The 23,709-nt window shown below is 43.8% G+C and overlaps 1 protein-coding gene and 1 pseudogene across 1 annotated transcript in view; both read right to left on the bottom strand.

The window, feature by feature from the left end:
• Positions 1–9,018, bottom strand: part of GPI (glucose-6-phosphate isomerase) — a 33,928-nt gene extending 24,910 nt beyond the window's left edge. The window contains exon 1 of the mRNA XM_029075404.1: positions 8,714–9,018. Within this exon, the coding sequence (XP_028931237.1) occupies positions 8,714–8,835 (122 nt within the window). The 5' untranslated portion in view covers positions 8,836–9,018. The remainder of the gene's footprint in view (positions 1–8,713) is intronic.
• Positions 7,480–7,591, bottom strand: LOC114815374 (annotated as a pseudogene).
• Positions 9,019–23,709: the final 14,691 nt, after the last annotated feature.

Raw genomic sequence — 23,709 nt, 5'->3', positions numbered from 1 at the left:
TTGTACATGCTAAGTGCTTAAATGCCTTCATTATTATTGTTATTATTATTAGGATTTAGGATACTGGTGCATGGGCCCTCCTTTAAATGTAGAAAGACACGGCTAAGTGATATTTCTGCATATATACAAAAAATACATTAAAATTAGAGTTCAAGGAAATACTACGTGTTATAAACACAGAGAAAAATGGAGGGTCACATTTCACCTACATATATTCAGTGCTGGTAACTTGCCCTTAAACCCCTACTTTTAATTACTCATTTGAAACTGCAAACCAATTTTGAAATTCTCTCAGGACCTACAATTTCCTACCTAGAGCAACTGTGACAGATTGAAATGAGTTCCAATGGACCTGTAGGATTTCCTTCTTTGGAGATTGTTAAGAACAGAGTAGGGAGCTAAAGTCCAGCAAAGGCTTAGGTGCATTTTACTTTTAAAAGACCTCTTTCTACCGAGTTTGTGGCAAAATAACCTCAGAACTTCTGACTAACTAAAGGAAAGCAATTCCTATGTGAGTTTCCACTTCATCTTTATCTTACTTCAGAGGACAGAGAAGCAGGGAATCTGCTTTAAAAGTTTACAGGACCTGCTCCCTCCTGAATTCATTATGTGCCCTGGACAAAAGGATGCTAGATGGGCTAGAAGAAGCTGGCTTGGAGCCGGAGCCCCAGTCTAGGAAATGAACTGGCTCACGACCAAACAAAATTTTCTGTGAAACTAAAACAAGGTCAGCCCGATTCTGTTCCCAGGGGACTTGTAAGAGCGTAGAGACAACTGCAGAGAATCCTACAAACATGCAGTCCTGGGAAGACAGAGAATCCTAGGAGGGCAGTGGCTTATTTTGTTTGTTTGTTTTATTTTATTTAAATAGTTAGTTTGTTTTATAGTTATAGTTAAAATAGTTAGTTTGTTTTATACAAACTACAACTCCTAAAAGTCTGGCATAACTGGAACAGAATCGTCCTCAATTCCTCCTGGGTTTTGTTATAAATACTATTCATACTTGACAGATGAAGTGCACTTCATTCATGCTTAGATCCAGCACACGGTGTAGGCAGCATGACATTTATCCAGATTGGGACCCAGAAAAGGGCATTCTAGTCTTGAAGGGCAAAAGAATCTAAAGGACAAAGAGGCCAATACAGCAGAATCATCAGCTAGAGTACAAACAACACCAGTAAGGAGTGTCAGTTGGTTTGATACAGAGGAGTTACGCCTTGCCTCTCCAAGCCAATTTTTTACTAAAACAATACCAGAACAACTACGATAGCAGCTCTCCTAGAAGGTTTCACCTATTTGCACACCCCTTTTTTGTATATTAGAATGTGAACAATAGATGCCCACAATCTTTAAATCAACAGCAGAGCTGGGTAGAGAATCCAGAAGAACTGGATTAGGAAGAACTAAGGTTTTAAAGAAGTTTAATTGGCCAGGATATTTGACTTATAAGATCACATTTTGTGTCAACCAACCACAAATGTGCTGAGTCAAAGACTTCCAAAATGGGAGCAAAAACCACAAAAAAAGGAAACTGCTTCCATGTTACAACAGAGATCACATATTCCTTTCTCAGTGGAAAGAGCACGGGCCCTGGAAGCAGGACTCATGAGTTCGAATCCCAGCTCTGCCACTTGTCGGCTGTGTGACTGTGGGCAAGTCACTTAACTTCTCTGGGCCTCAGTTCCCTCATCTGTAAAATGGGGATTAAGACTGTGAGCCCCACGTGGGACAACCTGCTTCCCCTATGTCTACCCAGCGCTTAGAACAGTGCTCGGCACATAGTAAGCGCTTAACAAATACCAACATTATTATTATTAAAAAGAATTATGTCCATTGAAGAATAAGATGTACCAAAATAAGGGGCCGACACCAGGGCTTTTCTCAAGCTAACCTGCTTTTGTGCCTTATTCTAGTCCCTTCTGTTGCTGACTTCTCGCTCATACCCTCCCTACTGCTGGAATGAAGGTCCCTCCCTCCTCACATAAGAGAGACCACAGCTCTCTCCATTTTCAAGGTCCTTCTGAAATCACATCCAGTAGGCCTTTCCTGATTAATTTCTAATCTCCCCACTTTTATCTCCCCAAATGCCAACTCAGCACTTCTGAGCTCACAAGCCCTTGTGTACTCACCACCCCACCCATAGTGTACTCACGAATATATCTACTACTTCCTCCTATATAAAATTTATTTATGAAGCAACATAGAATAGTGGAAAGAGCACGGGCCTGGAAGTCAGAGGACCTGGTTTCTAATCCCAGCTTTGCCAAAGGCTTACTGTGTGACCTTGGGAAAGTCATTTAACTCCTCTGTGCCTGTTCTCCTGTTCTCCCTCCCACTTAGACTTTGAGCACCATGCAGGACGGGGATTGCGTCCAAACCAACTAACTTGTATCTCCCCCAACGCTTAGAACAGTGTTTGACACACAATAAACCCTTAAATACCATAAGAAAATGATTTAGGTGTTTCTCCACCTGACTTGATTGTAAGCTCTTTGAGGACAGGGATCATGTCTACTAATTCTATTGTACTTTCCCAAGTATTTAGAACAGTGTTTTGCATAAAGTCAATGCCCAAGTACTCTGACTGAATGATTTTAAAGCCATCATGAAAGCCTTGACAAAAAATGCTCTAGAAAGAGGATCACTGTTAAATATTCAAAATGTTGAGACCAAGTCTAACCCATTTGGCTTGCAACAGTAAGAAGTCGTTATTCCCTACTCAGTAGGTTGGCACTGCCAATACCAACCAATGAGGCCTTTCCCCCTGGAGGTCCAAGCAGGGTGTCTCCATCACTCAATCAGTGAGATTTATTGAACACTTACAGTGTGCAGAGCACTGCACTAAGCACTTAGGAGAGTACACTATGATAGAGTTGGTAGGCATGATCCCTGCCCACCTCCAGGCATTGTAGGGAAGTGCAAAAGGGACAGCAACCTCCCTGTGCCCTCTCCCTTAGTCTCTTCATGCTCAGTTTCTCCCCAGTGCCTAGACTTTGCTGTAAGCTCATTATAGGCAGGGAATGTCTCTGCTAATTCTGTTGTATTGTACTCTCCCAAGCGCTCAGGACAGTGCTCTGCACATAATAAGTGCTCCATAAATACCACTGATTGATTGGACCCGTGGAGTGACGGGGGGCTGTACTGATGGCAGAATGGCAAGGGACACATGCCTTCCACACCAATCCCAGTCAACCAAGTGGCACTGTGTGCTAACCCCAGCTCCTCTGCAGTATTTGTGGACAGGTACACATGTCCCTCTTTCTCCCACCACTAAGGTACCTACCAAGTAGGTGACTCTACATGGGCTTTAGACTGCCACTTCTTGCCCTAAGCAGCGGGGAAGAACTGTGCTAAATATTTGCATTGTAGCTGAGATTCATATCAGATTAATTTTATCACTGAATTAAATGTCTCTGAGAGCACTGCATTCCATATCATGCTGTATCTATGCTCCACCAATATTTACCTTTGTGCAAATGAAACAAAACTATTATCATAATAGAGCCATACATTGAATCATTACTTTCATTCTTCCTCCCTGACAGATAAAACAAAGGACACCCTATAGACTAAATAATCTTCCAAGAATTAAGAACAGTTTTGCCCACTCATGATGACAAGCTTTTTATGGGAGCTCTTGCCCTAAAGAATCCCAGGTAGTTTCTTTTTTTGGAAGCAAAACCACTCACTTCTCCTGGCAAAAGGGTGCCCTTTAAGTTAAAAACTCTCCCCAAAGAGCTTTCAACAAAATATCAAGTGACCATCAATTAATATCATAATCACTCAAATTCATATAAACACTCAATGGGAAGAGGCTGTAATATTGAGCAAACTGAGCTAGTCTAATTCTTCCTGGTGGCCACAGCCACCCAGCTCCACCACTCGTCTATGTGACCTTGGGCAAGTTACTTAGCTTCTCTATGCCTCAGTTGCCTCATAAAATGGCGATTAAGACCGGAAGCCCCATGTGGGATATGGACTGTGTACAACCTGATTAGCTTGGATCTACCCCAGGGCTTAGTACAGTACCTGGGTCAGAGTAAGCGCTTAAATTCCATAAAAAAGAAAAAACCACACATAGTAAGCACTTAAAAAATGCCATTTAAAAACAGTCTCTCTTTTACATGAGGAAGCAGTAACCTTGGGTATTGCAAAACTTTTGCCCTGATGGAGTTATCTGGGGGGGACCCAGCCCAGCAAAAGAAAGAAAAGCATTCAATTCAATTGTATTTACTGAGAGCTTACTTTCGCAAAGCACTGTACTAAGCATGTAAGCAATGGAGCCAAAGTGAGTGCAGGGTAAAGGCTGGTGAGGGAGAAGACTGCAAGCTCCTTGGGGGCAGGGAATGTGTCTGTTATATTATCCTATTGTACTCTCCCAAGTGCTTAGTATAGTGCTCTGTACACAGTAAGCACTCAATAAATACGAATGACTGACTGAAGAGAAAGAATGGAGGCAGGCAGAGGGGTAAATGGAAGGGAAAGAAGGAGTAAATCCAAGGGGCAGGGTAGTGCAATGACAAATATTTCATGAAGGCTTCTATTCCACCGAAGTGACCAAAGGACCAGCTTAATTCAGATACAAACCTCTAGTTCTACTCATGGGAAATTGGTGCTTCCTGTTGGAGTAAGAGTCTAATAAAGCTGCTGATATGAAGTAGGGCTGTTTGTTCTTACAAAATTCAGACTTCAAACCAGTCCTTGCATCAGCTTCCTGTTTCACCCAGGGGTCCTTCTGATCCTATCAATCAGTGGTTTTTACTAAACACTTATTGTGTGCAGAACACTGTTGTAAATGCTTGGGAGAGTACAAAAGAGCAAGGAGACACAATCGCTGTCCTCATGGAGCTTACCAACCAATAGGGAGAGTTTACATTCACTCCTTCTCTGAAATCTTCAGTGGAACATTTTATTCATGGGATTTAAAACTCTTTGCTGGCTGGTGGCTGCTGCTTTCATCCCTTCAATTATATTTATTGAGCACTTACTGTGTGCAAAGCACTGTACTAAGCACTCGGGAGAGTTCAAGACAACAACAGATGCATTCCCTGACCACAATGGGCTCATAGTCTAGAGGGGGAGACAGACATTAACACATATAAATTACAGATATATACGTGCTGTGGGGATGGGACGGTGGTGGATGTTGCTTATTTTACTGCCTTCCGTCCCCCCCAGGTATTTGTTAAACACTTACTTTGTGCCAGGCACTGTACTAAGCGCTGGGGTAGATAGAAGCTAATCAGGTTGGACACAGTCCATACCCCACATGGGGCTAACAGTTTTAATCCCCTTTTTACAGATGAGGTAACAAAGATACAGAGAAGTGACATGCCCAAGGTCACCCAGCTAAGTGGTGGTACCGCAATTAGAACCCAGGTCCTTCTGACTCCCAGGCCTGTGCTCTATCCCCTAGGCCACACTGCTTCCCCTGCTGTTCAGGCTCTCTGCTCCAAATTAAGCAGACTTGTTTAGGTTCTAGCACATTGATCACTCCCAGATCCATACTACCGATCTTTATATTCCTTACTCTTCACTCTTCTGAAAATCCAGCTCCTCCATGAAGCCTGCTCCAACTACCTCCTCTCAACTCTGGTCACTAATAACTTCAAGAATTCCTTAGCATTTATTAATATCTCAATATTATGAATATACACCAGACTACCCCTCTCCCCACCTTCCAAGCCCTATTAAGGTCACATCTCCTCCAAGAGGCCTCCCCTCATTAAGCCCTCTTTCCCTCGGCTCCCGCTCCCTTCTGTGACAGTTATGCTCTTGGATCTGTGACCTTTGGGCATTTGGCATTCGCCCTACCCTTAGCCCCACCGCACTTAGGTACAGGTCTATAAATTATATAGTACAAATTAATTCTATTAATGTCTGTTTCTCCATCTAGACTGTCAGCTCGCTGTGAGCTGGAACCAGTCTACCTACTTTGTTCTCTTCCAAACACTTAGTACAATGCTCTGCACACAGTAAATGCTCAATAAATACCATCGATTGAGCTCTGTAAAGTATTTTTATGCTACCACCACATGTATTTTATTTTGTATTGGTGTTACTTCTGCTCACCTTTCAGAGTATCAACTTCCTCAGCTCCTAATACAGCATTCTGCAGGTACCTAATGCAGTTTGGCTGACAGGTTTTTTGTGTTTTTTTTAAAATGGTATTTGTTAAGCCTCTGTGCCAGGGACTGTATTAAGGGCTGGGGTTGATCCAAGCTAATCAGGTGGGACACAGTCCATGTCTAAATGGAGCTCACAGTCTTATTCCCCATTTTACAGATGAAGTAACGGAGGCACAGAGGAAATAAAGCGACTTGCCCAAGTTCACACAGCAAACAAGCGACAGAGCCAGAATTAGAACTCAGGTCCTCTGACCCCTGGCCTGAGCTCTCTCCACTGCTTCCCTCCAGATTGAGGTGAATTGGGAGGGAGGTGAAAGCTCCCCTGGAGTCCCTCTCCTCCACCAGTCCAAACTCCAGACTGGGCACGCAAACGGGTAACTGGACTGTTTAAACCATCTATCACCGTGATTAGCTTGGGGGTTTTTTGCTCCTTCTTTCTCCCCGCCACTTCTGGCTCTCAAAATAGCCAACTGGGCTCGAACGTATTTCCTCAATGGAGCTGGCAGGGGGACAGGTAGCAGAGATTTGAAGGGGGAAGGGTGGTATAGGCTCCCCTTTAGACTGTAAACTCATTGTGGGCAGGGAATGTGCTTGATGCTATACCGTACTCTCCCAAGCGCTTAGCACAGTGCTTTGCATATAACTCCTCAATAAATATGATGAGGATTATTATTAATAATAATAAAGGCATGCAGGGAGAAGATGTCGTCACCTAACCAGCCTGAAATAGGCAGAGGGGAGGGCACATCCTGAGTGTTGAAAATGACGAGAAGGGGGGAAAAAAACCAACAACCTCGTTTAATGTTCATCATGAGTAAGCACATCGCTGAGGAAGGGAAGGGAAATGGAGGGATTCAGATGCTGCTCTTGTTGCTCCAAATCACTGTGAAGTGGGGAGGGGAAGATATATATTCATTGCCATATTTATTGAGTGCTGACTGTGTGCGGAGCACTGTCCTAAGCACTTGAAAAGTTTAATACTGCAATAGAGAGAGACAATCCCTGCCTACAATAAGCTCACAGTCTATGGGAGGGCAGGGAAACAGACCTTAATAGAGAAGCAGTGTGGCTTTGTGGAAAGAGCCCAGGCTTGGGAGTCAGGGGTCGTGGGTTCTAATCCCGACTCTGCTACTTATCAGCTGTGTGACTTTGGGCAAGCCACTTCACTTCTCTGTGCCTCAGTTACCTCATCTGTCAAATGGGGATGAAGACTGCGAGCCCCACGTGAGACAACCTGATTACCTTGTATCTACCCTAGCGCTTAGAACAGTCCTTGACACATAGTAAGGGCTTAACAAATACTATCATCAATACAAGTAAACAGGCACCAATATAAATAAAATTCTAGATTAAAAAAACTTGGTTCGGTGCCTTAACCATATATGTGTTTTAAAGGCCACTAGGACCTCTTTCACCCTTCTTAAGGGGAGTACTAACCTTCTCTTCTGTGTAGATATCTACACACACTATATATACATATATATTCATTCTTTCAATAGTATTTATTGAGCATTTACTATGTGCAGAGCACTGTACTAAGTGCTTGGAACGTACAATTTGGCAACAGATAGAGACAATCCTTGCCCATTAACGGGCTTACAGTCTAATTGGAGGAGACAGACAAAAACAATAGCTATATATATATATATAGTGTGTGTGTGTGTGTGTGTGTGTGTGTGTATTTATGTGTGTGTATATATGCTTTCTTTTCTGTCTCCCCCGTTCAGACTGTGAGCCCATGGTTGGGCAGGGATTGTCTCTGTTCCCGAACTGTACATTCCAAGCGTTTAGTCCAGTGCTCTGCACACTGTAAGTGCTCAATAAATACGATTGAATGAATATGTATATATGGGTGCATACATATATATATATGTGTGTGTGTATACTACAGTGCTTGGCACATAGTAAGTGCTTAACACATACCATTATTTATATACGTGTATAGACACACACACACACATATATATACACATATATATGCGCACACACACACACACATATATATACACACACACATATATATACACACACACATATATATACACACATATATACACACACACACACACATATATATATATATGGAGAGAGGGAGAGGGAGACAGAGAGCGCGTGTGTGTGCTTCCCCGCACGTAGTAGCCTGCAAGGAGGAATCAAGGGCAAACGTGCAGAGCAAGGCGTTTCCCTCCGGACGCCTCCTCCCCCTTCCCCCCAATAAATAGCGGAGCACCCCCCGAAGGGCGACCCTCCCCCCCCCTAAATATGGGGGGCCCCCGGCGGGGAGCGGGGGAGGAGAGGGGGATCCACTTTGGGTTTCGTTCCTTCTTCCGTCCTCCTGCCGAAACCCCCAAATGGCCAGAGAAACGGATCCGGGTGGACCCCCGTCCCCCCCCCCCCGCCCCCCAAGCAGATCGACTCCCCGGGCCCCGCGGGGCCCCCCGACATCTGCTTGTTGCGGGGGGGGGGGACCGGGCCCAGACCGCCCCCGCCGCCGCGAACCAGCCGCCGCCGGGCCCTCTGGGGCCTTCTTCCATGGGGGTTTCCGGGGTGGGCAGGGGCCGGGGGATGCGGGCGCCCCAGAGAACCTGAAGTGGCCGAAGCGATCCTTGTCCGCCTCGAAGAGCTTCCGCAGGTTGAGGGCGGCGGCGTGGGTTTTGTGCCACTGGGCCAGCTGCTGGAACTGGGGGTCGCTGCTCAGGGCGGCCATGGCTCCTCACGGGGGTGGGTGGGTGGGTGGGTGGATGACTGACAGGAGACTGACTGACAGGAGACTGACTGACAGGAGGCTGACTGACTGACTGACTGACTGACAGGCCTAAGGCGGCGGCTTTTTCTAGGGCTGCTGCTAAGGCTGAGGTGACTGCGGCCAACGCTGCTGCCGCAGAGGCTGCCGGGAAAAAAGGCGGAGACCGTTGGGCGAAAACGCCCCCAACGCCAAACGGGCGGGGCCCGGCACCTGCCTGGACACGCCCCCTCACCCCCCCCCCCCCCGGCTGTCACTCACTCTCTCACTCATTCATTCACTCACTCACTCATTCGTTCATTCGTTCTCGCATTCCTTCACTCATTCCTTCGTTCGCCCGTTCGTGCATTCTTTCACTCATTCGTTCGTTCTCCCGTTCGTTCATTCATTCACTCACTCATTCATTCATCCATTCACTCGCTCACTCATTCACTCGCTCACTCATTCATTCGCTCACTCATTCGTTCATTTATTCACTCATTCATTTTCACTCACTCGTTCATTCCTTCATTCACTCACTCGTTCATGCATTCATTCTTTCACTCACTCACTCGTTCATTCATTCATTCTTTCACTCATTCACTCGTTCATTCATTCACTCATTCATTCACTCACTCGTTCATTCATTACTCATTCATTCACTCACTCATTCATCCATTCACTCACTCACTCATTTCTCATTCATTCATTCACACACTCATTCATTTCTCACTCATTCATTCATTAACTCACTCATTAATTTTCTCACTCGCTCATTTGTTCATTACTCACTCATTCATTCACTTGCTCACTCATTCATTTACGCACTTGCTCATTCGTTCATTCATTCACTCATTCGTCCATTCATTCACTCATTCATTCACTCACTCATTCATTCATCTATTCACTCATTCATCCATCCATCTATTCATTCATACATTAATTCATCCGTCCAGTCATAATAATACTTATATTGATGGTGTTTGTTAAGCCCCTACTATGTGCTGAGCACTGTTCTAAGCGCTGGGGTGGAAACAAGGTTATCAGGTTGTCCCATATGGGGCTTACAGTCTTCATCTCCATTTTCCAGGCCAGGGAACTAAGGCACAGAGAAGTGAAGTGACTTGCCCAAAGTCACACAGCTGATAAGCGGCAGAGGTGGGATTAGAACCCATGACCCCTGACTCCCAAGCCCGGGCTCTTGCCACTAAGCCACGCTGCTTCTCTATCCATCCATCCATCCATCCATCCATTTAATCATATTTATTGAGCACTTACTGTGTGCAGAGCACTGCACTAAGCGCTTTGAAAGAACAATTCAGCAATAGAGACAATCCCTGCCCACACCTAGGATTCCAGTCTGGAGAAGCAGCATGGCTTGGCGGAAAGCACCTGGGCTTGGGAGTCAGAAGACGTGGGTTCTAATCCCGGCTCTCTTGCTTGTCTGCTGTGTGACAATACCAAATAATTATGGTATTTGTTAAGCGCTTACTATGTGCCAAGCACTGTTCTAAGCGCTGGGATAGATACAAGGTAATTAGGTCCCACATGGTGCTCACAGACTTCAACCCCATTTTCCAGATGAGGTAACTGAGGCCCAGAGAAGTGAAGTGGCTTGCCTGAGGTCACACAGCAAAGTGGTGGAGCCTGGATTATAACGCATGACCTTCTGGCTCCCAGGCCTGTGCTCCATCCACTATGCCATAGAACTTCTTGGTAGGTAGGCAGATAGATAGATAGATAGATAGATAGATAGATAGATAGATAGTAGGAAAGGTATATAGGTAGGTAAATAGATATAGATAGGTAGATAGATAAAAGTTAAGGAAGGTAGGTAGATAGATGAGAGAGAGATACCTTGTCCCTTTTTCTTAAAAGGAATGAGCAATATTTTAAGCAGCAGATGACACCCAAGCTGCAGCAGATCCCGGCTCCCAGGCTGGACGTGCAAGGGCCTCTTCAGGCAGCTATTCTGCCTTCTTGCCAAGCTGACATTTAACTTGGCTTTTAGCTTCAGAGGATCAATCAATCAACAGTATTTATCGAGCCCTTACTACGTGCAGAGCACTGTACTAAGAGCTTGGAAAGGCACAGTATAATAGAGTTGGTAGAGGCGATCCCTGTCCACAAGGAACTTAGGGTCTATAGGGGGAAACAAACATTAAAATAAATTAGGAAGAGGGGCAATAGTAGAGTAAAAGGATGGCTACTTAAGTGCCGTGGGACTGGAGAGAGTATCAAAGTGTTCAAGGGGTACACAGTTGAGTACACGGTCAAAGCCGAAGGGAGGACGGATAGAGGACCACCTCTAGACTGTAAGGTCACTGTGGGCAGGAAACGTGTCTCCTAACTCAGTTGTACTGTACTCTCCCAAGTGCTTAGTACAGTGCTCTGCATATAGTGCTCAATAAATACCATTGATTCATAGGAGAAATGAGGCTTTAGTCAGGGAACGCCTTTTGGAGGACGTGTGATTTTAGGAGTGTTTTGAAGGTGGGGAGAGTGGTGATATGGGGAGATATGAAGGAGGGGGGTGTTCTAGGCTCAAAGGAGGATATAGGCAATTGGTCAGGGGCAGGATAGACAAGATCGAGACCCAGAGAGCAGGTTTGCATTAGAGGAGCTGTACGTGTGGATTGGATTGCAGTATGAGATCAGCGAGGTCAGGTAGGGGGGAGCAAGCTGTTTGAGCGCCTTAAAGCTGATGTCAAGGAGCTTACTTTTGATGAGGAGTTGGGTGGGCAATCACCTGGAGAGATATGGACCAAATGGCTTTTCCCAAGCACTGGGATAGATACAAGATAATCAGATGGGACACAGTCTTTGTCTCACATGAGGTTCACAGTCTAAGTGGGAGGAGAGCAGGTATCTTACCCCCATTTTACAGATGAGGAAATAGAGGCAGATAGAAGTTAAGGGAAGAGCCCAAAATCATAAGCAAGCAAGCAGCGTATCCAGGATAAAAACGTGGTACTCCAGACTCCCATCCCATGCACTTTCCATCAACCCTTGCTGCTTCTCAGCTATCAATCAATGAATGGCATTTATTGAGTCCTTATAGTGTACAGAGCACTTTAGGCTTGGGGAAGTATAATACGTCAGTGTTGGTAAACGTGGTCCCTGCCCCCAAGGAACTTACAATCTACAGGGAGAGTCAGACATTAAAATAAATTAGAGGTAGGGGAAATAGTAGAATATAAGAATATTTACATAAGTATTGTGGAGCTGGGGTATCAAATTGTTTAAGGTATACACAGCCCAGTGTACAGCTGACACAGAAGGGAGAACAGGTAGGAGAAATAAAGGGGTTATTCTGGGAAGACCTCTCAGAAGAGATGTGATTTTAGGTGGGTTTTGAAAGTGGGAAAGGAATGTGGGAAGCATGGTGTTGGATATGAAGGGGGAAGGAGTTCCAGACCTCAGGGAGGACGCGAGCATACTAGATTTAAAATTACTGGACAGAATTATCAAACAAAACACACACAGGGCAACAGTCCAGAATGCTGAAGAGTTAGGGCACAGACTCAGATTTCATTTTTCTTGGTATTTACTTGTTGCCAAAGATAGCTGTTCAGATATTTAGCTTCACTATTTCCCTGACGAAAGGTCTGTTGTTCCTCCTCTGAGATATAAATATGAATTGACAACTACTGCAGAGGAGAACAAAGCAAATTTGTTTGGGGTTTTTTTTATTAATTGACTGATTTGTAGTCACTGGCCTTTCCGCTTCTTTAAATCCCATGCATGCCCTCCACTCCGTAAAAAGGAGTTTGGAAAGATACCAGCCCCCAAATAGAAACTGTGCTTGACCCAAATAGATTGATGCTAGTGGAAACACACTAATGATATTTTCAACTTCCATGGAGTCTTTTCATCACGGATCCTAAAAAATTTTATAAATACATTATTCTATTCCTCTATCTCTGAACCCCCTTAGGGATTCATCCTAACACACTGCTCAAGACCCCCTTTCTCCTAGCCCCATGAAAAACCTGAGATACTGGTGTTTGGAATCCTCTGTAGTCCATTCAATGAATCAGTGAGTCGACGATATTTATTGAGCGCTTACTGCATGCCGAGCACTGTACTAACTGCACTGGCAAGGGTGAGTTAAGGAAGATTTATGAGATCTTAGCATCATCGCTCCTGTCACTTCATAAACCCCTATTCCCCAGGTAACACAAGCCCCTGTTACCCTGTAATCAATCAAACAATCATATTTATTGGCTGCTTGCTGTGTGCAGAGGAGTATACCAAGCACTTTGGAGAATAGAGTAGAACAGAGTTGGTAGTCATGAACCCTCCTATAACAAGCCTACAGTCTAGAGTTTCAAGCCTCTGTTCAGCAATAATCATAATTATGGTATTTTTAGGTGCATATTATGTACCAGGCACTGAACGAAGCAATGGCAGGGAATACAAGCAAATCGGTTAGACACAGTCCCTGTCCCACATGGGGTTCACAGTCTCAATCTCCATTTTACAGATGAAGTAATGGAGGCACAGAGAAATGAAGTGATTTGCCCAAGGTCACAAAGCAGGCATGTGGCTGATCTGGGATTAGAACCCAGGGTCTTCAGATTCCCAGGCCCATATGTCTACTTGGTACACAGTAAGCACTTCACAAAAGAAGTTATTGTTATTAACAGGAAACACCGAATTGAAAGATGACATTTCAGATGCTCAAAAAGACACAGCTACAGTTAGATGCAATGTTTAAAAATCAACTGCCTGGCCTAAAGACAAAGTAGATTTGTATTTCAATTAGTCTTCTTTCTTCTTCTAGACTGTGAGCCCACTGTGGGCAGGGATTGTCTTTATTTCTTGCTGAATTGTACTTTCCAAGGGCTTAATACAGTTCTCTGCACATATTAAGAGCTCAGTAAATACGATTGAATGAATGAATTTCAGCTGGTCCTCTTTCCTTCTTCCTCAACCCTTTCCCTGACTTCTGCTGTGCCCTCTCCTTTCTGAACGCCGCACTCTAACGGCAACTCCCATAATCTTCCTTTCCTCCTGCCTGTTCCTTTACGTTTGATCTACCATTCAATGAAGATTTAGCTCTAGCTATAAAAACCAAGAGAAACCAAACTTTGAGAAGAGCTTCATCTTGGATAAATTGCCCTCTTTTTATGTGTCTTTCATTTCGTGGCTCCTACAGGCAGTATTGGTTTCTGATGTGTCTTCAAGTTTTTCTAGCGGTGGAGTCACCAGATGGCAGTACAACATCTATTATTGGTCTGCAATATCTCTTGGAAAAAAAATGTGCGGCATTTTATTTAATTAGTTGCGCCGCCCAGTGTATGTATTACTAATTATAATAATTGCTCGGTGGTCATTAAACACTTTAAAAATGACAGAAATGAACATTTATATTTCTTCCTGAAGCACAAGTGTGAACCTGCCAATGAGGAAAAGCATTTCTGTTTAATAGCAATTCTAGACTGCGTTGCCCCAGCAATTTTCTATCCCAGGTTTTCTAGGGATTTTACAAACACGAAACCATTCGGCCACCGAAAACTCCCCCTGGTATAGGGGAGTGCTGTTGCTCCCATGGTTACTTTATGGATTGGAAAAAAGAATGGGAAGTGTAAACAACAGCCCAAATTGTGCATTGTCCCTGCTGGGCAGCAGATTCAGGGTTCTTGATTTATTTATTTTTTTAAATGGTGTTTGTTAAGCGCTGGCTATACATAAGATTCCCAAGCTGTGAGCCAAATCAAGTGCTCACAGAGAGGAGCAGCCTGAAGCAGCTCCTCATTCTCAGTTCCAGGGAGGTCCAGCACAGCAGCTGCTTGGGTGCCCAGGCCTCTCATTAAATGGCAGCTGTAGCTCTGGGCCAGGATGATCCAGTCTGCCCCAAACTGCGTCACTTCTGCTGCTTCCTCCCAGGGGCCAAGGTGGTTCAGTTCACTCAGTAACAGGGCAAGAATGCCTGCCTTGTGACCACCCAAATGGAAGTAACTGTAGTGGCCCCCTCTGGGCCACATGACCTCAGGGCTGCTGGTCTGAAGGGGCAGGAGCAGAAGTAAGGCAGGGCTGTGTGAGTTCAGCCCTCATTTGTCTCCCCTTCTCCTTCCTTGTTTCCCTTCTTCTAATTCTTTTCACCCTGTTCCTCTCCTCTGCTTATCTTTCTCATTCCTTTCTCAATTTTCCTCTTTCCCACACTCTTCTCCCCGATCTCACCCCTTTTTCTGTCCCCACCCCACCTCCAGCCACCTGGGGTGACCAGATTATCTGGACACTCTACTTCTCTCACTCCTCTTGGGGAGCAGCAGAAACTCCTGACACCAGCACAGGAGTTTCTCATAAAAATCAACTTCCTTGGCTCTTTAACATAGATTTTCTTCAATCCAGTGAATAATCTGAAAGATTACATATTAGAGTTGTGTATGGAGCAAAATATCTTTTTTAACATCAGCCAGTCAATTGCATTTATTGAGTGCTTACTGTGTGCAGAGCATTGTACTAAGTGCTTGGGAGAGTACCAGATAACAATATAACAGACATGTTTCCTGCCCACAACGAGCTTACAGTCTAGAGGGGGAGACAGACATTAATGTACATAAATAAAATTACAGATATGTACATAAGTGCTATGGGGCTGGGAGGGGGGTGAATAAAGGGAGCAAGTCAGGGTGATGCAGAAGGGAGCGGGGTAAGTGGGAGGGCTTAGTCAGGGAAGGCCTCTTGGTGGAAATATGCCTTCCATAAGGCTTCGAAGAACATCAGAGAAACTTTTCGGCTTCTAAAATCGTCAAGTTAGTTCCCCCTAAAACACTGAGTCTTCTGAAAGCCCAGACTTTATAAAAATTGGACTTTAGTCACATAAATAGGGGTTCCTGGCTTTTAAGCCATATCAACGGTAGACACGCGGTAGGTTTTGAAGTATAAGAAAGGCTAAAATAATATTTTACAGGAGTCTGTTGCTTGCTTCCGGCTTGATGGGCTGAGCCAGAAAGGAGGCACTGATCCCAGTTCCAAAAAGCACCCACTCCTCATCTCAGCTCACCGGCAGGGGTAAGGGAGACTGGAAGCTCACTGTGGGCAGGGAACAATGTCTGCCACCTCTGTTGTGTTATACTCTCCCAAGCGCTTAATATAGAGTTCTGCACATAGTAAGTGCTCAGTAAAAATCATTGATGAAGATGATGATGAAGACTTCCTTTTTGGTCCCCACTCTGCCTCCTTCTTAGGTCAATGCATCCTCTCTGCACTTAAATCCATAACCTTTGGGTACTTTATATTCACCCCACCCTCAACCCCACGGTATTTATGCAAATATCTTTAAATTATATATTATAAATTACCTGTTTATTTTGATGTCCGTCTCCCTCTCTAGACTGTAAGGTCCATTTAAGTATGGAACGTGCCTGCTAACTCTGTTGTAGTGTACTCTCCCAAGCGCTTAGCCCAGTGCTCTGCATATAGGAAGCACTCAATAAATACCACTGATTGATTGAGATCACCAATTCCCTCTGGTTGACCAAAGACATTAAATCTACCAAAACCCAGGCTTTGTTAGTGGAATAATTAGTAAAAAGAAGCCCGGATAATCATTAAAGTTGAAGTCACACATTTGAAAATTGGTTGAGGGTCCTTACGTACAAAATGCAGAATTCACACAAGCTGAGATATCAGCTTCCACGATGAACCCCTCCGGTCTACAGATGGACTGGGCTGGAAGCCCAATGCATTATTCTCTTCATGACAGCAGATGTTGCTGCAGAGCAGAATTGGGCTACGTCTTTATCTCTTCTTGACTTAACTGCTCAAATATGTCCTTTGCACAGGGGCCTCCATCGGCCTTGGAGCTTGAAAGAAAACAAAACAGAAACAATGCACATGGGTGTTACTATAGGAAACTGAAGCTGACATCACTGAAAAAGGATTCACTTGATTTTCAGTTTTGGCTTTGTACCCAGCTCTAGCCCCAGAGGATCCTATTTATCTGGTGGATCTGACTACTATTTTTGGAACTCTTTTTAGAGGAATGCATAGAGGGATCAGGCTTTTAGAATGGATGGGTTGTTATAACGCAGAAGGAAAAATCTCTAGTATTTCCCCACCAAGTAACCTGATTAGGTTAGCTGTTTACTTTTAGTCTAGAAAAAAAATAATCTTAATGGTCACTCCGATAAAGGATGCCTTAAAATAAGTCTATATTTTGGGCTTGTTAGAAACCATGGCACACCATCATTGAGCAAAGCCCCCTTAAAGGTAGTAATAGCGTGTAAACTCACAGATTTTTGGATCTGATATTTTCAATCAAAGCACAGAGGGAAGAAACTAGGAAAAATATGCTGAATTGGCCATGAACCCCTTTATTCTTGGGATAGAGAATTGCCCTCCCCAAGGTCCAATGATCAGGCAGTCTAGAAATGGGATGTGGCTAGTGGAATGTAAGGGGGAGGAGTAGCCCTTGAAAAACATTGCCTCTGCTGGGGGAAAATGTTCACGTAACTTTGAAGAGATTCAAATTACGGAACAGTAATTCTCCCTCGAGCAGCCCCAACACCAGAGTGCACTGCTGGGAATTGGGAGTCGATTCTCTTCTCAGTATCAGAATTGCTGATTCCGAGTCAATCAGTTGTATTTATTGAGGGCTTATTATGTACAGAGCAGTGCATTGAGCACTTGGGAAAGTGCAATACAACAGAATTAGCAGACATACTCCCTGCCCATAACCATTAGCCAAAATGGTGGAAAGGAGAAAGAAGGGGGAATGAGGGCAAAGGGAGAGAGGAAAAATTGAAAGAGAAGGAAAGGGTCAGAGAAAGAAACGGGGAGAAGAGAAAAGGGTAAAGGTTGAGAGGGAGGGTTTTTTCCCCTTTGCACACAACTCAGAGGAGAATTGCAAGCTGATTCTTTCCAACTGGCTCTGCGTTACTACATAATACCCATCAGTCGTGACTAAAGCTGCTATTGAATTGCATGATGGCTACTACCAGACATGTACTTTGCCCCAGTAATGACTTTTTCCTGAGGGTTTTCATTTCACAAACTGGAGACACACTTTCAGCATCCAGGGAACTCAGAAAAGGGCAATCTTTCTTGGCAAACCTTTCCTTCCCCTCTCCCCCGCAAACAAAAGAACTTTTAACAAGACTTTTAACAACTTTCAACAAGTACTCTTCAAGCATACACAATGGCCTGGACCTTCTTGGAGAATTTCTACACTTACCTGCAGCAGTGTTGGAGATTATTTTACTAGTTAGAGATCCTTGGCCTTGTAAGCTAACACATGGGCTAAGGAATCTCCTGACCCTACAGTTGTTTCCCTTGGGTCATTTTTCCAGATAAAGAGAATGACTAAGAAAGAACATGACAGAGCACAGAGAGCACTGAAAGCTTTTCCCCTGGCTGAAACACTGCTTGCTTTCTTTTTCTTTTTGTTCTGGTGGCATTTTGGTATGCTTCTAATGGGGGCAGATCTTTTGGAAATGCCCCAAACCCTTCCAGGTTCATGGAGAAAGCCTGGCAGCTCTAGGGAGATGCTCTTGCAATCAGGTAAGGACCTTAGTGGTTTCTCAGCAATGAATGACTATTGTACCCTCCCAAGCGCTTAGTACAGTACTCTGCATGCAATAAGCGTTCAATAAATACTACTGACTGACTTGCTTTGGTTGTCAAACAGCTTCCTCCTGATCTGTTCCAAGTTGATTTCCAATACTCCCGTCCTTTACTCCTGGATTAGGATTGGGGCCTACATCCCAGGTCCCATTTAGGGCCTATCTCAGACCTATCGGTCAATCAATAGTATTTAATGAGTGCTTACTTTATGCAAAGCACTGTACACTGTGTGGTTGGGAGAATATAATACAATAGAGTTGGTAGGCATGATCTCTGCTCTTGAGGCTCTTATAGTCTAGATGGGGAGGCAGACATTAAAATGACTTAAGGTTAGGGGAAGGGGTAGAATATACGGACATGCACACAAATGCTGTGGGGTTGGGGTGAGTATCAAAGTGCTTAAGGGACACACACCTAAGCGCAAAGGTTTAGCGGTAAGAAGGGTCAATAGGGTGGAGAAATCAGGAGTTAGAAAAGGCCTCTGGAGGAGATACAGTTATAGAATTTAGATTCTAAACTTCTTATGGGCAGATAATGTGTCAACCAACTCTGTTACACTGTGCTCTCTCCCAAGTGATTAGTACAGTGCTCTGCACATAGTAAGCACTCAATAACTATGATGGATTTATAGGATTTTAGTAGGGCTTTGACTGAAGGAAGAAAGTGGCAGTCTCTGTCCTCTGGCCTGGAACTTCCTCGCTCCTCATATCCAACAGACAACGACTCATCCCTCCTTCAAAGCCTTATTGAAGGTACATCTCTTTCAAGAGGCCTTCCCTGACTAAAGCCTCCTTTCCTCTTCTCCCACCCCTTTCTGCGTTGCCTTGACTTGTTCCTTTTATTCATCCCCTCCTTCAGCCCCACAGTGTTTATATACATGTCTGTAATTTATTGACATTAATGTCTGTCTCCCCCCTAGACTGTAAGCCCACTGTGGGCAGGGAATGTGTCTATTGTTGTCTTGCACTCTCCCAAGCACTCAGTACAGTGCTCTGGACACAGTAAGCTCTCAATAAATATGATTGACTGACTGACTAACTAGTCTGTTGGATATGAAGGAGTAGGGAGTTCCAGGCCAGAAGGAGGACATGGGCAAGGCAAATGAGATGGAGGTATGTCCTATGGCCAACTGTGACTGGGTCCTATGACTGTCCTTGCTTCCCTTAGGCGAGACCTTAAGTATTTCCTTAACTAAACTTTCCACTGAAGCCGATTTGGGTGTGCCTTCAATATAGTAAATGCTGCATGGTTTCAAGAGTGAAAAGAACAAGGAAGAGAAACAGGACCAGATGGGTAATTTTAAAAACATTTTCTATGGGGGATTTCTATGGAGGAGTAGGGGTATTTGGACTGAAACCACCACCTGCAGCAACATCTGGCCCCTTTAGGGTATACCCTGATTTTTAAAATGACAACTTCCTTTTCTGAACGAGTCAAACTGGATATTGCAATAATTGCCCCAACTATCAACTAATTTGAGCTGTTGGTCAGTTGGAACAGTTCATTAGCCACTTGCTGAGCTCAGTGATTCTTCTTCCTTTCAACAACCCTTTCTCCTTTATCTGGCGACCACACAGCAAGCCACCCAACCCAGTGGACAGCAATGTTCCGGGAGGGTTGCTGAAAGCTGTGGTTAGGCCCCCATCCCTTCTGCTATAACACGAGCCTTTAAATGGACTCTCCCAAGTGCTTAGAAAAGTATTGTGCCCACAGTAAGTGCTCAAAAAAGACGATTGCTTATTCTTGTTGAACCATGCTTTAAGGAAAACTCAGGGTATATTATGTGATCTTGGCATATATGCACATGCCTTTTTCTTCCAGCATTGCAATGTGTTCTAGCTGCACAAGGTGCCTGTTGTCAGAAGGACATTCCCTAATTCCCTAACAATATCCTAACCACAACATGTAGGGAAAACTTACCTTATGAAAGAATCGTGTGTCTTCCCCTGCATTTTTTTGACACTGGGGATAGTATTTTGGATGACAAAATAACATTGCTTCCAAAATAATGCTGTCCTATATGGCACTGTTGTGGTCTTCAATGGCAAAAAAAACCCCAAACTGTTCCTCCATCTTGGACTTTCAAATAATTTCAAGTGCATTTTTCAGCTCCTCTGTAAAATGGGGATTCAATACATTATTATTATTATACTTGGTAAGCAGTTACTATGAGTCAGCCACTAGGATAGATACAATTTTATCAGGTTGGACAGAGTACCTGTCCCACATGGGGTCAAAATATAAGGAGGAGAGAGAATAGGTATTGAATCCCCATTTTGCAGAAGGTTTTTTTTTTGTATTCCTCAAGTGATCACTAGGTTCCAGGCACTGTTCAAAGCACTGGGCTAGATATAAGTTAATCACGTTGGACAGAGTCCCTATCCCACAAGAGGCTCACAGTCTTAATTCCCATTTTACAGATGAGGTAACTGAGGCACAGAGAAGTGAAGTGATTTGCCTGAGGTCACACAACAGGAAAGTGGTAGAGTCGGCATTAGAACCCAGGTCCTCTGACTCCCAGGCCTGTACTCTTTCCACTAGGCCACATGATTTCCCATACCTGTTCTCTGACACACTTGAACTGTGAGCCCTGTGTAGGACAGGTATTGGGTCCAACCTAATTATCTTGTATCTATCCAGTGCTTAGCATAGTGTTTGTCAAGGAATAAACATTTAACAAATATTATCATCATCATGTGGCAGGAATTAGACTGATCTAGAGGAAATCCTTTTAAAAATGTATGGTGGAAAATTTAGTCCCTACTACTTGCCTCGTTCTGCCTCCAGTTGCCTGTCAGTCTATTTCTTTCTTCATGGGGCTCCTTTGTAAGCCGGTCTCACCGGTTAGGGGAATGAACAGTGATAGTTTCCTCGGCTCTTTTAAGAGCAATCGCACTTTGCTTATTTTCGTCTAGGAGTCATAAGTCTAAAAATATAAACATAGTGTACGGTGCCACTTGGTGAATGGTAGCACATACCTTAGTAATGTAAACCAGCTAGTCAGCACAGATAAAAGACGGTTGAGTAACGTGCCAAAATAATCTCCTGGTCTTAAAACAGAAAAACAGTCCCTTTTCATATTCTTTAATAGTTTTTTATATTGTATTTATTATTCACTATTGTTGTGATTTGATGAACTTGTGGAAACATTAAGAACTGATAGGTCTTTCTCATCACTGAAGTGTTTTTTCTATTAAAAATTTAGGAAATCTGGGATACTTCAAGTACCAATTTCTTTGACTGTCTGGAATAGTATATCTCTTCATTTCTTCTTATTATCATCACTACTTTGACAGATGTCCACTTACTGATACCTAGAATTGCAATGGGCTTTGTTCCTAACATAGAATTAGACACTTGATCTTGGTCCACTTTACTTTAGTAATGTATATAAAAGCTCTTTATGCTTAACCTAGTACCTTTCATGTGTGATTCTCAAAAATTCTGGTGGGACATTATTCATTCTCACAACACCACGTTTGATTCTTCACTATTATTATCTCAGTTTTTAAGTAGGGAAACTGAAACACGGTAGTAATTAAATGAATTGCTGTAGACCACATGTTGAATCAACAAAGCCAGTCTTCTTGATTCTCAGACATAAACTCACATTCATCTATAGATCGCCAAAGAGATGTACAAGCTGTCATTTTCACCTCTGTTTTGTAGATAGAAAACCAATATGTTAAGTAGTAATGATAATTATGGTACTTGTTAAGCTCTTACTAGGGGCAAGCCCTGTTTTATGTGCTGGGGTGCATACAAGTTAGTCAGATTGGACACAGTCCCTGTCCCAAGTGGAGCTCACAGTCTTAATCCCCATTTTACAGATGAGGTAAGTGAGGCCCAGAGAAGCAAAGTAACTTGCCCAAGGTCACACAGCAGCAAGTGGCAGAGTCGGGAATAGAACCCAGGTCCTTCTGACCCCCAGGCCCTTGCTCTAACCACTAAACCACGCTGCTTCTCAAGTGCCTAGAACCTAGTCAGTTTTACCATCATGGGAATCTGTAATATATTTTTGGCTAGAACATAGGAATCAGGGAAGATTCTTCTTCTGACAAAGTGAGCCTGTTTGGGCTCAGAGTTGAGCATTACTGAAGAAATCGTTTGTCTAGAAGTGCTCAGTACCGGAACCAGTGCAGTGATGTATTACAGCACGCGTTTCCTTTAATGAGAGGCTTCGTCTGAACGTAACCCTCGCATTCTAGGAGAACAGGATATACTTGTCCAAATTCTCCAGAGAATCAACGTCAAATCTGGATCCTGGAACTCTGAACTCAGATTCTCAGCCCTATGTTCTGTTCATTAAGCCTGTTTTCAGTGATAGGTTTCCTGCCTGCTGTAGGTGTATTCACCGGTCCCTCTTTAGGCACACCACCCACGACACAAAAAGAGACCTTGACTAAAATGCGGGTTGCATTTGATTTGGGCCGTTCCTATATTTTGCAAATATACACGAGTCTCTCCCTTTTTTTTTACTGTATCGCTGATTGAGTCAATCAACCAATTATGTAATTGAGAACTTACTATGTACAGAGCACTGTACTAAGGACTTGGGAGAGTATAATACAACAGAATTAGCAGACACACTCCCTGCCCATAACCAGTTTACAGTCTAGCCTTCTCACTCATCTTTTCTCTTTGGTTGTGAAATAATTCCAGCTGACAGGGAATCAGCTGTCTGAGGTGTTTTACAAAAGACTCACTAATTCAGCCCCATCACATTACAAGTACCAGGCTAGTCTCAAGCTCGTTTTGGGGAGGAAATGTGTCTATTGTTGTACTGTATTCTCCCAAGAGCTTAGTACCAGTGCTCTTCACACAGTAAGTGCTCAATAAATATGAGTGAATGAACGAATCTCCTCAAGAAAGTAATCCAGAGACTACCTGCACTGTAGCAGATATGTCTAACTTTGAAGTAGGAGAAAGAATACAAGGAAATAATCTGCCTTGAATCCTGGGGCTGGCAATCCTCACCAGACCCTTGTAAAATCAGTTTCCCAGAGGATGAAGAGGAGGAGGGCTTAGTCTTCTCACAGGATAGGTCACCAGCCACTGATTTTTACAACAAAGTAGGGGAGATAAGAGATGGGTGTTACCCCAGAGATATAACAGAGATAGGACCTTAATAAGCTGGAATCTCTAGGGAACCAAGAGAAGTAAGATCTTCTCTGGGAGAAAACTACTCATTGCTAGGAATTAAGTTGACACTTCCAGAGTCGCAAGGAAATGTCCCAAGTTCCAAGAGCAGCATGGTGTAGTGAATAGAGCATAGACCCGCCAGTC

This window comes from Ornithorhynchus anatinus, chromosome 11 (genome assembly GCF_004115215.2).
Source record: "Ornithorhynchus anatinus isolate Pmale09 chromosome 11, mOrnAna1.pri.v4, whole genome shotgun sequence".
Taxonomy (NCBI): domain Eukaryota; kingdom Metazoa; phylum Chordata; class Mammalia; order Monotremata; family Ornithorhynchidae; genus Ornithorhynchus; species Ornithorhynchus anatinus.
Note: the sequence above shows the minus strand (reverse complement) of the source record. Positions and strands in the feature narration are given on the sequence as shown.